Raw genomic sequence first — 16,419 nt, forward strand, 5'->3', positions numbered from 1 at the left:
AGATGCGCGACAGCGCTCAAACGTTAAGCGTTAGTGAGTTTTATAATTTTACCTCCAACGGTAAGATTTTGCCAATATTTTGCCGTCTCCTTACTTTACCTGAAATCAATTGACCAGTTTTTTATTCTTTTTTTTTTCAAATTTCATTCTCAGTAATAGTTAATGTATTGGTGTGTAATTGCAGCCTTTGGTTATATGTCTGTCTGTCTATATATTAGTCGCTTTCCAATTTATTGAGCACTTTGGCTTGGCACACAATTGTCAAAACATACTGTTATGTTCGATGTATGGAGGGTAGAGGTAAGGAGAACCATCTCTGTGCTACAGAAAGTGTCCATCAAATTCTTTACGTTAGAAGGAAAGAAGTGGTAATTGACACTTTTTTTCTAGAAATTCACAATAATTAATTAACATTCAGCGTTATCTCAAAGTAGCTTTTCTAGGTTATATTTACAAAATTATTTTGTACTACGTGAATAGTTAAGATGTTGTATACCAATATTTAATTAACGACTCTAGTAATTTAAAATTTTTTAACACTGCAAACTTCACTTTTTCTCAAATATCGATAAGCGAGAAATCGCGACACGCCCGGTAGAAAACATTTGAGAGAGGTCATTTAAATAAGACGAACGGAAGACTGAACTGAACGATTATATGATATCTCGTCTCGACAGCAGCGCCATTCTAGTCAAATTTTGAATTATAATTTACCGTCCAGAAGCGGACAGTTTTTAAGCTAAGCCCCCATATGAGATAATCCTCCTTACCTCTACTCTCCATAGTTCGAAGTCGACGATGAAGGCGTCTTTCAATTGAGAAGAAAAAAACGTTGGGCACCAAATGTGCCGCATAAAAAAACAAATCTAATGCAAGTAATCAGTGGCGTAATCAGGGGCGTAGCCAAGGGGAGGGGTTTTGGGGGTTCAAACCACTCCCACCGAAATAAGCAAAATATTATCTAATATACCGAAAAAATAAGAGGAGTGAAAAGAGTTTTACATCAGAATATATATAGTAGCGCCTAGCGCCAACTTTTGACGATAGGCAGACGCAGTTGTTGCCGAACTAGTGGACGTTGCGCACAGTAACGCCATCTCTAGTCGAGTAGCCGACCTCTTTCGTAAGGTATGGTAACTTTGCGTTGTTTCTTGATCCTTGGTCGGAATGAGTGTAACGGAAATAATTAACATTTGCGGTGAATTAATTCAACATAAAATAATTGAAGAAGTAAAGAAAGCCAAACTATTTGTTATTCTGGCTGACGAAACTACCGACATCGGACGTGTAGAACAAGTCTCGTTATGTATTCGATATGTTGATTTTACAAATAATAAACACCATAGACTTAAAGAGATGTTCCTTATTATTACAGCTCTGAAAAAGCATGGACTTTAATGCTCTCATGTTGTTGATTAAGAGTACGATGGTGTTGAAGCTATGAGAGGGTATTTGCACGATGCCACGGATCGCCAAGAATGTCCTCTTGCTCAACGCACTGCTTAGTTGAAAAAAAATCAAGAGCTTGAAACGTGTGAAACACGGTAGGTCCATAAACTTAGGGCTATTATAAGATTCAGGGAAATTTATTTAGCTATTGTAAATGCTCTTGAAGAACTCTAATTTAATCACAATAAAGAAACATCGCAACAAGCCGCCCAATTGCTACGCTTCGATCTTCGGATTTTGTGATGTGTTCAGTGTTTCTTCAAAAAGTTATCAAAATAATTACAAACAATTGACATCGATTTCATTACGGCATTCAGACATGTAGATGATGTTATTCATGCCTTATAACTCCTGAGAAACAACATTGACGTCGAATATCTTTATCTCTATGAAGACGCAAAGGTTTTACTGGAAGAAAATGGTGGTATACAGCGAATGTTAACAGTCGTCGCCACACAATTAAATAGACCAAATATTCCTGCATTGGATGTATGCACGTATTACAAAATTAATTTGTTCATTCCATTTCTTGATCATACAATTCAACAATTGGTTGAAAGGTTTACCAAACATCGTAAAGTAGTAGTATCAACATTATCTGGTGTCTTACCCTCAAATTTTACTGTTAGTTCTGAAAATAAAGAAGCAATTTCCGTGTACTCGTCCCTGATTTCAGAAAGCAACATATCAGTGGTTAAAGCAGAACAAGAAGTATGGAAAACAGTGATGTGTCTCGCCTACCCCGGAATCTAATTTGGAAAGCCTAAATATGTGCGATAAAAACCTTTATCCTAATATTTACACATTACTACAAATCTTAGCTACCATTCCTGTATCCACTGCTATTCCATAAAGGTCTTTCTCGAACATAAGGAGACTGAAAAACACTAAAAGTGAAAACAGACTTAATGGTTTGGCTTTATGGAGCAGAAATTCATGCAGATGATGTAGTGGATATATTTACAAGGAAAAGCCAAAGATTTCTTCTTTAATGGTTTTAGATTTAGTGCATAGGAACGAAATTAAATTAACCATTTCATTTAAAGTTAAAAGCTTTATAAATACTTATGTCTTAATTTTTCCGATGAATATATTGATATCAAATTTCATGTAAGTATATTTTTGCTTTTTAATTTACTTCAAACCAAATCCCCCTAATACTAAATTCTGGCTACGCCAGTGTTAGTAATTATGTCTGTATTGCTCAAAAATTTTCAATTTTTCCTTATACCCAATAAAATTTTGATCAATTATTCTAAACTGTTATATGTATTTAAAATAATAATCCAGTTGAAAAATAGCATTAAATTTTTACATATATGTGAATTGTGTTTAATTGTATATAAAATGGTCCACACCAAATAACCACAATTTGTAAAATCAAATTAAAGAAAATAAAGTATATCCTATCTATGTCTAATTACACTATTCTAATTATGACGATTTAAAATAACAAAGTTTATATTTTTTATTGACAGTTCAGCCCACTATGCACTTTGGAATCCATTTGACTTTAATGACTCGTACTGGACAAAGTTGGAAATTCTGGAACCATTGATGATGTTTATACTGAATACACTATTTACTAATGCGCGTTTCGATAACCAAGTTATCGTCTTCAGAGGTTTACCTTCAGTCTTTCCTGAAACTTTAACTTTGAATTTTGTGAACCCTTCAGTAATTTTATTTGTAATTATTTTTTAATCCATTTACCGTTTGGAATCTCTTAATCACTGCATACACTTTCAGGTTTTCTTTATTAATTGTCCGCAACTATCAGTTTGGGTTTTCCAATCACTACTTATCTTTCAAATTATTTACCTTTCGTAATTAACTCCAACCTTTTTTCCCACCTTTTATATATTTTTTCAAATAATTGTCATTTCTTTAAATTATGTTTAAGAAATCTGTTTTTTTGTAAAACATTGAGAGTACACTCTATATTATAAGGTTCCACATTCTATTAATTTTGCTGAAACAGCGTTCCAATTATGTAGAAGGACAATTTGAAAGTTCACTAAACCCAAACATTCATCTGGTGCTTGAGGGACAAGGACAAGGGGAAAAGACAACAGAGTTTGACGCACAGTACTGATTTGATTGTTTATTTTGAGTATGTTGAGTTGTGTTTTGGGTGATATTTTAAGTAAATTTCTAAATACATACATTTCTAAAGCAATTCGTGGGCGAAGTGCGAAGTGGCACGCACTTCGACGTAAAATTAGCCCGTTTCTGTTTTGAGGTTAAGTTTAATTGGGCCGCCTTTTAATGTAATATGGATACAACAATAAACAATGAATTCCTTCTCCAGAAACACTATTTCAGATTATTTGAAATCAAAATAGGAAATATGACAATTCGTTCTAGTGCACATATGCTATGTACTAAATGTAAAATAAAGGAGCATCTCATGGACGGAGAAACAATGTTTTCTCTTTGATGCAATTCTATTTGAACAATTTAACTCATTTCTACTTTGTCGAAACAAAAAAAAACGAAGTAGATATAACTAGATTAGATTCTCTGTACATATCACACTTATTTTTTCCAATTCCTTTTTATTGAAACAATTTGACCCAATCTATCAAGGTCTATTTTCATTTGTTAAGATACAAATGAAGGACACATCTTGTAACAACAAAAGTTCAGATGTTAGTATAAATCATCTAAATATAAAAATTTTATGAAAAACCTATCTTTAAACAATTCTATGAAGTAGGGTTATATTCAATAAATTATAAGTTTAGATACAACTGAATGGAATAAGCAATGATGATTAATAAATAGCAAATTATTCTAAGAATAGAATACATACTTGTAGTACCCTTGATATTGTTAATGTATTTTTTTCTGCATCAGTAAATTTAATTTTGATACTGCCTTTTGTTGAATTCTTATTTGACATTTTTGGATCATGAATAAAACCTTTTCCACCATTAGTACCAACAGGTAGATCACCAGTTAGTGCATACTTAATAGATTCCAGAATTGTCGTTTTTCCTGAACCATTAGGACCTTGAAACAGCACAACTGGCGTTTGGAAAAACACAGTTTGCTTATTATCTGGGTTGAAGTTTCTAATTCCACAAATTTCCAGGCTGTGTAATAAAGCCATTTTATATTTCTGCAAAAAAATATTATCGTCACAGAGGAATTATGTTAATATAAACAAGTCATATTATACTGTATTATCTATCTCCTAAACCGATAGATATTGAAGTAGGACAAGAGCTGATATATTCCATTCCAACACACAATAGAATATGTTTTATTACCATAGAAAAAATCACAATTTTATAAATAGAGCAAGTAACAATGAGTTATATATGAATAAACAAATCAAACAATAATACACATGAAAAATTTGTAAATATGAAAAAATATTTCAAATGTATTTGAAATAGAATTAAGGTAAAGTAATTAGAAATAATCAATTACATGTTAATGGAAAATCCTTAAACTCAATAGAACCAAAAAAAAAAACTTTATTGTGTTAGTTGTAGGACTATAGTGGAAAAGAATTGAAATATGGCATTGGTAAAACCCTTCTCCAAATATTCATTTCTAAGTGACAATGCTTAATTTGTGAACTTTTGATGACACCCTATATTTTTCATAATTTTTGATGTAGTCCAATCAACAAAGTTTTCAAATTTAAAATGAGATAATAATCTATGCCGAAAATGGAAGGAACTATAAAATACATTTAATTAAAATTGAAATAACATTTTATTTTCATTGAATGTACAAAATTTTAATCCAGTTGCAGAGAACTACATTTCTAGTTCTTATGGCTTGAATCATTACATGAGTAGTCTATCAACATGTCCGTTACGTTTCCTTTTCATTTAAATACATTTTACAGTTTCAATAAATGATATGTTTTATTAATCAATGATGAGAATTAGGCAAACCACTCAGGAAATTCATTTTCTATCTGGTGGTTACCAAAACGGTTTTTTATATGTCTAATGATTCTGGTATTGTGTGGAACTCCATCCTATTGTTACCATATTTACCTTCATTGAAAGAAACATCTATTAGCATACCAGAAAAATATTTTCGTAGATAATCTGTATATTAAACTGCTGTTAGCAGTGCCATTAAAAATAGTAGAAGTAAAGTATTTAGTAAATGTCTTAAGGACATTAAACAACTTGCAACACACATTTATACCGCAAATATGTCTCCCTATGTGTACTTGTTTTATATAAGGACAGGGATTATATTTATAGAAATATAATAGACCAGTTTTTGACATTTTCGAATTTTTCTATTTGTTTCTGACCTCTAAATCTCCATCACTTTTAAATCAAGCTATTTCAAGTCGGCTTCAATCAGAAAATATCATTTAAGGCTACATGCAATAGTTATGCACTAAGCTACATTTTAATGCCCTACTTGAAAAGACCAAAATAATTATGATAGTGAAAAAAATATTTTATTATCAGGAATCATGTACTATATCATTATCAATTTATAAGAATCTACATAATGAAAATCAGCACAAAATTATTCCTGTGATATTTCAATTCTAAGAAATTCTCTTAGAGGAAGAAGAGATGGACACAAATATAAAAAAGGTAGAGTGAAAATTCTACAAATACTTCAAACATTAGGAGTTGGCATTTCAACTCTTGATAATAAATGAATTTAAATTAAAATTTAATCGCTTATACATCTCCCCAAGTGGAATTTAGATTCATAATGGCAGTATTTATTGAAAAAATCTCCACATTCCAAGTATCTGAAAAATAATTTTCATTCTTGTGTATACAATATATAAGAAATTATTCATAATAAATACCATTTGCAAACAACAGAATAAGGAGAATAATTCAATTTGCAAAACCAGCTTCCAAACCATTGACTATATTTAGTAAACAATTATTACTTATTTTTATTTATTTCTCTCTAATTACGAATTGTCAGTATAAAATTAGAATCTTTAATGTTTATGAAAAAGTACATGTTTCAATTCCTAACACTATTACAAATATAAAAGTGGAAACCTCATTATCATCGTTTTTTTTTAGTATCATGAGTTATGGAGACAGGAAGAAATGCTATTTCCTAAATTATAAACTGATATTTTATTAAATCGGACGATAAAATTCATTCCACTGTCTATTCAGAAGAAGCAAAGATATTAGATACGTTTAAAAAAATGAATTCATGTTTTAGGTAATATTGAATTTGTTGCATTAATACATCATGGTATTAATCCAAGTGAATTTGACTACATTTGGATTAATGCATGAATATATTATAATTGTTACTTACGGTTTGTTTTGCTTCAGTACATCAATATTTTTACATGAATAGTTGTTCCCTGTTCTTATCCCATTTCAAAGTAATGTATCGCTTATTATATTAATGAAACTTTTGCTAAAAACTATGATTGGCACTGACAATAATGAAAATAAAATATCTTCTGTATCAATAGTATATGATTCAACAAAAAGGCGGGAAACCATTAGAAGATTGACTTAAAAACAAGATAACCTTTGTCTCCTTGTTTTGTTCAGTTACTTAGAACGTAGAGTACTACTTTATGTTCTAAGTTCAGTACTTATAGCTTATATTTGATTTTATAATATAGAATCACTCACAACAGGTTATTGAATTCTATAATGTATTTAGATTAGTTTCAAATCAATAGTTAAGAACTAAAACTAAAAAAAGAAGACAATATTACACACTTCATGATTGTTTTGATATTTCCATTTAGACAGTTTATTTAAATTCTGAAATTGTGTCTTTCACATTTTGTGTCACAATTATATTAAAATTAGTATTTGGAATTGAAATAATGTCTGAAGACATTAGACGATGCTTTATTGATAACACCCCTTCAAAAAATGAAATTATTCAAGAACAAACAGTTCCCGACGTGCAAAAAAAAGATGATTCAAACGTTGATTTTTTTAAAATAAAGGTATTTACATCAGTTTAATCTTCAAACCAATTATGATACGAATCAATAAAAATAATATTTAAAAATTAAAATTAAAAAAAATGTACGTTGTTTTAGAAACAAGTTCGCTATAGAAAATATTGAGGAATAGAAGTTTTTATGAAGATTCAAATACAAAAGCTTTCGATTTAGATTTCTATTTGTTTCTTCATAATTTAATTCAGTTTTCTCTAATTCTATATGTCATATGTCTAATTATTGTTATAAATATGTCTGTTGATTTTCTCTATAATATTTATTGTCACATAATATAGGTATTTAATTCAATTCAAAATACTTTAATTAACCATTGAATTCCATACCTAGTATTAATATGTATGAATAATTTTGAACGTTTTGAATAGTTTATAAGAGTACAAATATAAATCATTTCAAATCCATAATTTCATTCATATATGATCATTTGCAAAATATTAGGTGGTTTAGAACTAATTAAATTAATTTCTACCCCTGATAGTAGGACCAAAAATAAGGGTATTTCTATATATACACTTTTTTAAAACTAAATAATAAAGGATATACAGTTCATTGAAGAGGTTGTTTTATATAAATATATAATAATTAATAAGCAATTAAGATGTGATACTCACTGGTTCTATGTAAGTGAGAAGTGGTCATTTGAAAATTGAGATAACTATGGATATTCCTAATTCTAAATACTGAAAAGTGACATAAGTAGCTTAGAGCAATATATAGGGACAATAGAGTAAAAATAATAACAAGTAGCCTGATTAATCATCAATCCAAAAAAAGATATATAATAAAATTACAATGTGAAGTAACATATAATAGAAACTAGTACAGATTAAATATTAAATCGTAAAAGTTATAAGGACAAGTGGATAAAATTTGTATAGAGCTGAACTAAGACCAAAATTTTTTGCCTATTTATAAATAAAAATGGAAAATAAAGCAAAGGTACACAGGCCAAGTGTGTCTTGTGCTTTTATCTGAATCAAAGTAAGATAAGAATCATAATATCAATAAAAAAATTAGATGCAAGAACAAAAGATAACAAGACAACAATAATAATGGGGGATTGGTACAGCAGAGTAGGTAAAGACAAAAATAGAAGCATGGGCAGTAGAGAGAGGAACCTTCAAACAGAAATGGGTTGAGGATGATAGACTTCTCTAGAAGAAATGTTTTACTAAAAGAAAATATGCGGCATCAAAATGTAGATAAAAAATATACATTCATGACGTGAAAAAAATGCTAAAAGCTTGATAGACTACCCAGTATAAACACAAAATCTGATAAAGAATATAAAGAACAGAAACAAATAGAAATGGGTGCAATCACAGACTAGTAGTGATTGAATGTACGATAAATATACACTAAAATATACCAATATAAACTTTATACAGAAGACAACAAAAATAAATATGGAGAATATATGAATCAGGAATTTCAAAAACTACACAATAAAAGAATGGAGTAAACATTAGAAAAGAGATGGATGGTATTTAAATAGTATTAACAGCCATAGGGAAGATTGAAGTTGAAGAACATATGAAGAATACTTAAAAGTAAGCTGGTGGAATGAAGAGATAAATAAGGTGGCAATCAAAAAGAAGGTAGTGTGGATAAAATGAATCCAAACAAAAACATTTGTAGATAAGGAAGATTATAATAAAAAGAGTAAATAAATAAAAAATGCTATAAAACAAGAGAAAATTGGTGAAAAATTTTATAAAAACAGAGAAAAACCAATCAATGAAAAAATTTTGTAAGCAATCTCAAAAACACTTGATGTAAATAAAAAATTCTGGACATATATAAAAATATTGAGAGGGACTAAAGGAAAAAATCTTGAAGTAGGAGAATATGAGAAATCAACTACATACAGGACAAGATATTATGGAGGCTAAATATTACAATTATAAATTTAACAGTTTGACTCATGATAAAAGAGTGAACAAAGAAGATCAAGAATATTACGAAGTAAGTAGAGAGGAAGTAGAATATACAAGACATTAAATGAAGATAAGATTAGTAAATGGAGAATATGGCATAGCTTCAAAATAATAAAATAGCTGGGAAAATATAGATTTGGGAAATTTTCAAAAGAGGCATAAAAAGAACAAAGAATACTGCGAGACTGGGAAAATAACTTGATAATGTCAATTTATAAATAGGGACTGGATGCCGTGTCTTAAATATAGGCTTTACACTAGAATTCTGGAAATGAAATTAAGAGAATGTGTAGAATATAAATTGAAAGGAAACTAAAGGGAGAAGAAATGTTTTTAGCATTCTTCGACACAATAGAAAGGTGAACACTTATGAGACGGTAAAGGTTAAAATACACATTTCAGAAAAGTTCTTGACAAAGAAAGACATAAAATTATCCATTATATCATTATTTATATTTGTTATGAATATCAAAACTAAGAAAAGTCAAAACTGAACAGTTCAGGATAACTCAATACAAAAATCTGAAACGAGCAAAAATCAGCATCATATGCAGATGATGTGGTATTAGTTGCCAATATAAGAAATAAGATACAGAAGCTCGTGAATATATATTATGAATTAAATTCATAGAAAACATTAATATAAGTGAATACTGTTACAAGGAAGGAACCGTATTGACAAAGATAGAGATGGAAATAACAAATAGGGAGAATGACTCAAAGAAACTGTACCATACACTAAACAAAACCTTACTGAGACATAGAGATATTGACATGGAAATGAAAACACCTAAGATGAATAGTAGGTAAAACTAATGTACAAATGAAGAGATGAGACAAATGAAAAGAAGAGGGAAAAATAGCTCAATTGTTTCCGACATATCCTCAGAATAAAATCACACAGTCATACTAGAGAAGAAGCAGGTACTATTATTAAGAGAAGGGGTAGGCAGAGAAGAAAGAGGATAGACCAAATAAGAGAAATAGGTGATAAGAAATGAAAAACTCTTATTTAAATAATAAGATTACAAGGAGACAGAAAATTATGCAAAAATAGGTCACAAAAGGATCTAAACTCCTGCTATAACACCTGAAAAAAATTGAAGGAGAAAATAAGATTATTTAATATGTAAAGAATTTAGTAAGTGAATTGTTTCTTATATAGTAAACTGGATAATAATGGTATACAAATATATTGAATAAAAATTATAACTCAGGATAGAATTTTTTTGTTAATTACATTAAGATATTGTAAAAAATAAATTTTTCTATTCACTCTTCTGAAGAGTTACATCTCCATTATTATTTAGTCGTAGAAAAAATAGAGACGCAGAAATACACTTATTTTTGTATGCATTACAAGCTTTAAAAATTAATTTACCCAATTTTGGACCACCTTGTATAATAAATCGTGATAAAATATGTAGAATTATTTGATTTATTTTTAAAATAGGTATGTGAGAAGATAATAATCAATTTCAATTTATTAATACTTGAGCAAATTACAGATGGTACTATACCAAAATAAATTTTAATGCTTAGCTCACAGTATCTCAGAACATTTGTGAGCATTCTATAAAACTAGCTAATTCAATTTTAATGCATTTATTTATATTTTATAGCCTCATAAAATGATTCCACCTGAAAAAAAATTGAACTCAGAATTGAATCTAAAAGATTTTCAGTCAAGTCTTTTGCAACATGTGGAAGAGAAAAATGCCCACAGAAACTTTGAGAGATATGTTAATATGTACAGGCGAGAATATGAAGAGGAAGAGCAAGCAAAAAAGACAGAATACGCTTTCAAAGAAAAACAATTCTACCAAGAGAATGAATTGGCCAAGGAAATGGATGTAATAAAAAGAAAAGAATTCAGGGAAGCAAAAATGAGGTTGGTAGAGGTAATATGTAATACACAAAACTGCCTCTTTTGTACGTATCTATGTATGGATTTGGGGTGTCGTATACGCTGCAACCCAAAGGATCTATTATGTCCCCATTTCTTATTGTGATACTGGAGAACCCAGTGTTTATAGCAGGTCCATTAATTACCAACTTCTTTCAAAAAGTTTATAGTGTGGGATGGCTTCAATTACAAGAGATATTTGTCTTCTATTTCATACTCTCCCAGGTGTAGTGCTTTGGTGCAACAAAACCTGCACTTCGCCTTATCTGCCAGGTCTAGCATTTTCAGGTGTTTGTTGACGAGACAGTGCCCTGATAGAACTCCTGTTAGCATTCGTAGATTGTTCTTACTTATGTTGATACATTCTGCAGATCTACTCTAGTTATAGTTTCCCAGAAGAGTATTTGCCTGTCTCATCTCTTGTAGGTTGTCCCAATAGTTGGTTGAATGTCTCTTTTGATTGTCGTTGAGAGTGAAAATCTTCGAAGTTTGATGTGATAGTCATTTTATTTCGATATTAAAATCTATTATTGAATGTTATAAGACCAGAATTATTAAATTTTTTACAACTTGGACACAGTATTTATAGAACTCGTCGGGGACATATTGACATGGACTCTATAGGACTAATTAAGGGTTTCATATATATTTTTTCCCTATTAACAGAGATCTTCGTCTGAGACATATTCATGAACCTTGGCAATAGTCCACAATTAGAAATGAACCCCAAAGTGCCGACTTGGTGGCTCTGGTTTCATTTATTCATTTCTTTTAGCCATTTTTTTCATTGTTTTTTTTTATAAAATTGTTGCAGTTGGCTTGTGAAGTGGCAGAAAGATTCCTATCCTTCTCAGACAGAGAATTACCATATTATCTACTACATACCTTCAGTGGGTATTCATTGTATAACTGTTTGTAGCATTCACATTTATATAAATTGAATAAATAATCATATATAAATAGTACTGGGTGTGAGTTGCAATTTGCATGGTTTTTCTACAATCAAAGATAATCTACCTTTGTTTGTGTTTAGTGTTTTCCGACGAAGTTTTCCTTCTTAGTGGAAAAATTTTCCAAATAATACTCGTGGTAATAATATAATAATAAAACTAGGGCTGAAACATACATACAAAAAAGGAATAATATTTCTAATTTGATTTTATTTTCATTCATCTTGACATTTTGCTCCACACTAAAAGCATTATTATAAACGAAAATTATTGTTAAAACATGAAACGAAAGTGATAGTTAATAGTATATTGTTTAACGAGCAAGGAATAATTTTCCCTTGCCTTACCAATATTCCTAATAATATGAGTGGAAAATCGGCATTCCATGCGAGTTATACTCTATAATCAGAAAGGGGTGGTGCTTGATTAGAGCAACTAACTAGAGAAACTAAATTTAAATTAACATTGAACTAAGCTTTCTTGGTTGTAATTTTTTGGTTAATTCCGTAAATTAAGGATAATTATATAATAAATATAGGTCCTTTTTATCATACAACTGTGGAAAGACGATTCTGACTTTCAGACATTGCTTTATTATTTTTTTGATATCAGTTTCAAAAATATTTTTATAATCAAAGAACAAGGATCTTTTAAACAAAATATTACCACCAATTGTGTGCTCATAACCTCACAAAATTAAAATATTAAAAGAAGAATTTGAAAGTTTGCGAACTCTTAGTTTGATTTTAATTTATTGTCAATTTTCTTCATGAATTCAAGTATCATTTCAGTGTAGTAATTTAATTTGTTATTTTAATGTTATTTTTATTTTGGCTGCATAAACCAAGCTTAATTTATTTTTTATAATATTTGATAAATTGAGTTGTTATTGTCTTTGTTATTTCAGCGAAGTTGAATACTACCTAGATTTATTAGTTATCCAACTATACCTAATATACAGAATTAATTATATGAATGAGAAAAATGTATTATTTCTGGTAGTGTTTATACCTTCAGGACGGTTGGAGATAGGTATAGGACACCTCTATGTACTATGAAAAATAGCAGGGCTATTCAGTGTATTGAAATTATACAGGGTGCTGTCTTTAAAGCAGTAGTTATTGATGTTTGAATTTGGCCAAAGTGATCTTCCAAATTTTACACCCTATTATGAAATAACGGAACAACAAAAAGTTGTTACGTTTTATAGTATCCCAAATAACTAGTTCAAATTAAACGAATTCATTAATATTAAATTTCTACGCCAACTCTTCAATTGTTATTTAAGGATTTGTGAGATCATCTTGTATTGATTGTTTTTTATATGGAGAAAACAAAATCAATACTCGTTTCTTAAAACTTTTACGATTTAGAATAACAAACATTGGTACAAAGCGACATGGTTTTATTATTTCTTGTACTTGTAGGCAACTTTTAAGACAGAACTCAAGCGAATTACGTGAACTTGAAAGAAAATTGAAGGCTGCCTACATTAATAAAGAACTAGCTGCCCAAATCGCACAAAATCAAGCTGAGAAAGTTAATGAAAAGGTAACAATTTTTAAAAAATTAATGAAACACAAGTGTCATAACATAACTAACTAAAAATTATTTTATAACAATATTGATTCAATTTTCTATTCACTTCTAATTTTGGCAAAGCATCAATTGCACAAGTTATTTATATGTGCCTTATAAATAATTTTGAAACTTTGTTGACAATTATCAAAGAAAATTCTATGCTGTTTGTCTGTTTCTGTTGATTGCATTTTGTTTGTGGAACCAAATATTATCTCAGCTTCCAACAAATGTTCTTTCGTAGTAATTGCTACTGCTCCAATTAAGGGATTCCTATATATATGATCCAACTAAAGAAAATTTTTTTGATTATTTAACAAATGACGAATATAAAGTTAGCGAAGCTACTTTCTGAGAGAAAGTCCAGATAGGTTTGTACGCAACTCTGGGTCATAGATACACATATGGGTTTATTTTCAAATAATAAATATATAGATGTTAAATTATAGGTCAGATCTGTAGATGAGTTATCACTTTGTACTCGTTTGTAAGGGACATCTCGTATTCTTTTCACACTTTAAATATATTTTAACGAACAGGAATATGTGCCTACAAAAAGTCTACCTTCTGTACTGTTTCATGATACTTCCTCTTATTCCTTACTCACACGATCCCAGGTAAGAGAGGAAATAAATCTTCCATAATTAGCCTTAGAAAGAAAGGATACTTCGTAGAGAAAAATCCAAAGTCAATCCTCTTATAGATTAAGAATAGGCAATCTGAAAATAAGTACTCCGGTAACCCTTGATTAAATAGAATTCCTATAGGATTGCCAATCTTAAATTGATTGCCAATTAGTTAATTTTGGATAATCTGATCTGGAAGTTCGACCAAACGAGTATGAATCTCAATAAGCCTAAATTGGCTGTTTCTGTAGCAGCAAAGAGGTTTGAAATTTTAATGGATTTATGTGTTGGTTAGGTAGCTTTCTGCAAGATGTTGATTATTAATTATGTATTGTTTAATTCTTAATTTTTTAAGGTTTGTTATTATATTGTTTTTTACCCTTTTCATTCCATTTTTATTCAAAATCGGAATCTCATGCCTGGACAAATCTATCAGCTAAACTAGTTAGTGATTTTTGGTATGTGGCATCAACAAAATTTTATTGATTTTGTAAATTTTTTTATACAGAGAGTTTATTCCTTCATTCCGCTCCTCATCGATTTATAGATCACAACATTAGTCTCCCGAATTTGAGAGAGTCAGATCTCACAATGGTTCGTGTTGAGCAATGCGCTGTGATTAAATACTTAAGTTTAAAAGAGTTGGCCCTCTACACAAATCCAAAATTTTTGGTGGATACATTAGGGGAATCTGCAGTTTCATGTTACATAGTTAAAAGATGGTTTTTAAGTGTGGTGACCTGTACCACATTCGACCATATTCAAAAAGTCCATGATCTCGTCTAACAAGATCGACGTGTGATTATTAGACAATTAGTTGAAGATAATGGTCTCTCATACATGTGGTACATAAGATTCTTACTACAAGAGTAAACTCGACAAAACATTGGCAGTCTTCTCTTTATGTAGTATAAACATATTTTTTTTTTGGCAGCTTAACAATGCATGAGTTATGGATCCATCCCCTTATAATACAGAGCAAAATGCAGATTACGGAGTGAATCATCACCATTGGACAAATTTAAGATGCAACCTGCAGCATGGAAAGTCAGTTAACTACATTTAGAGATGCTGAAGACCTAATTTCAGGAGATTACCCACAATTATGTGAGGCAATAAGAGAAAAATGCCTGAGAAAGCTGTTCTCTTGCACCAGGACACTGCATCCAGATCGTATCTGCAAATACAATAGCCCCAATAGCTCATACAAGCAAGATTTTCTTTATATAATTAAGTTAATGATCCAAAGCAACTTTTGTACAACCAAGTGTGACATAAATCAGTCCTTTGCAGAGGTAGAACAATATTTTTTTCTAGAAATGCTACAACATTGATGTGTTAATCTAAATAAAATATTTAAAATATGATAAGTAATCGTCTCCGTAGCAGAAAAAGGAGGGACATTTAATGTTGGGTCAACTAAAAGCTTTTTGTGATTGTTTTTGTAATTTATTTATTAGTTATTTCTAGTCTTGTATATAATTTCTGATTAATAGATTCGAGAATCGCAAGCACATGAAGTCCTTAAACAAGCTTGGATAGATCAAGAAGAATATCAAAAACAGTGCAAGCAAGAAGAAATGATAAAAAAGGCACAATACAAACAAGAACTTCAAGAACAATTGATTTTACGAGAGAAAATAAAACGTCATCTTTACGAAGAATATTTAAGGGAGAAAAAATTAATAGACGATATTGTTCAACGAATACAGGATGAAGACGAACGAGAAGCTTACGAACGTTTTTGCAAAATGAAGAAGACAAGAGCGGAAATGGTTGCATTCAAAAATGCACAAGAAACCTGGAAGAAGAAAAGAATGGAAGAAATAGAAGAGGAAAATAGGAAAATAGAAGAATATCTCATGACTAAAACTGCTGGAGTACAAGCTAGGTATAGTTTTTATACCCATAAGTATGCGCAATAAAATCATAACAATCATACATACAAAAGTTGGAGCAAAAGCCTTGGGAAATATTTTTTCTTGTAAATGCCGGTCCAGTATTGACAAATGTGTTC

The 16,419-nt window shown here is 30.0% G+C and overlaps 2 protein-coding genes across 3 annotated transcripts in view; one reads left to right on the plus strand and one right to left on the minus strand.

Moving 5' to 3' along the window:
* LOC130902262 (DNA repair protein RAD50) overlaps positions 1-7,059 on the minus strand; it is a 19,626-nt gene extending 12,567 nt beyond the window's left edge. Inside the window, exons 1-2 of the mRNA XM_057814245.1 lie at positions 6,733-7,059; positions 4,265-4,573 (exon numbers count right to left, since the gene is read on the minus strand). Coding sequence (XP_057670228.1) covers positions 4,265-4,564 — 300 coding nt within the window. The 5' untranslated portion in view covers positions 4,565-4,573; positions 6,733-7,059. The remainder of the gene's footprint in view (positions 1-4,264; positions 4,574-6,732) is intronic.
* The window catches only part of LOC130902263 (meiosis-specific nuclear structural protein 1-like), a 17,868-nt gene continuing 8,066 nt past the window's right edge, over positions 6,618-16,419 (plus strand). The window contains exons 1-5 of one of the 2 annotated variants that reach the window (XM_057814247.1): positions 6,618-6,633; positions 7,181-7,387; positions 10,965-11,233; positions 13,626-13,749; positions 15,899-16,293. In XM_057814247.1, coding sequence (XP_057670230.1) covers positions 7,262-7,387; positions 10,965-11,233; positions 13,626-13,749; positions 15,899-16,293 — 914 coding nt within the window. In that variant the 5' untranslated portion in view covers positions 6,618-6,633; positions 7,181-7,261. Of the gene's footprint in view, positions 6,634-7,059; positions 7,388-10,964; positions 11,234-13,625; positions 13,750-15,898; positions 16,294-16,419 lie in introns of those variants that run through there. The other variant, XM_057814246.1, reaches the window with a different exon arrangement.

The sequence above is a fragment of the Diorhabda carinulata genome, chromosome X, assembly GCF_026250575.1.
Source record: "Diorhabda carinulata isolate Delta chromosome X, icDioCari1.1, whole genome shotgun sequence".
Taxonomy (NCBI): Eukaryota; Metazoa; Arthropoda; class Insecta; order Coleoptera; family Chrysomelidae; genus Diorhabda; species Diorhabda carinulata.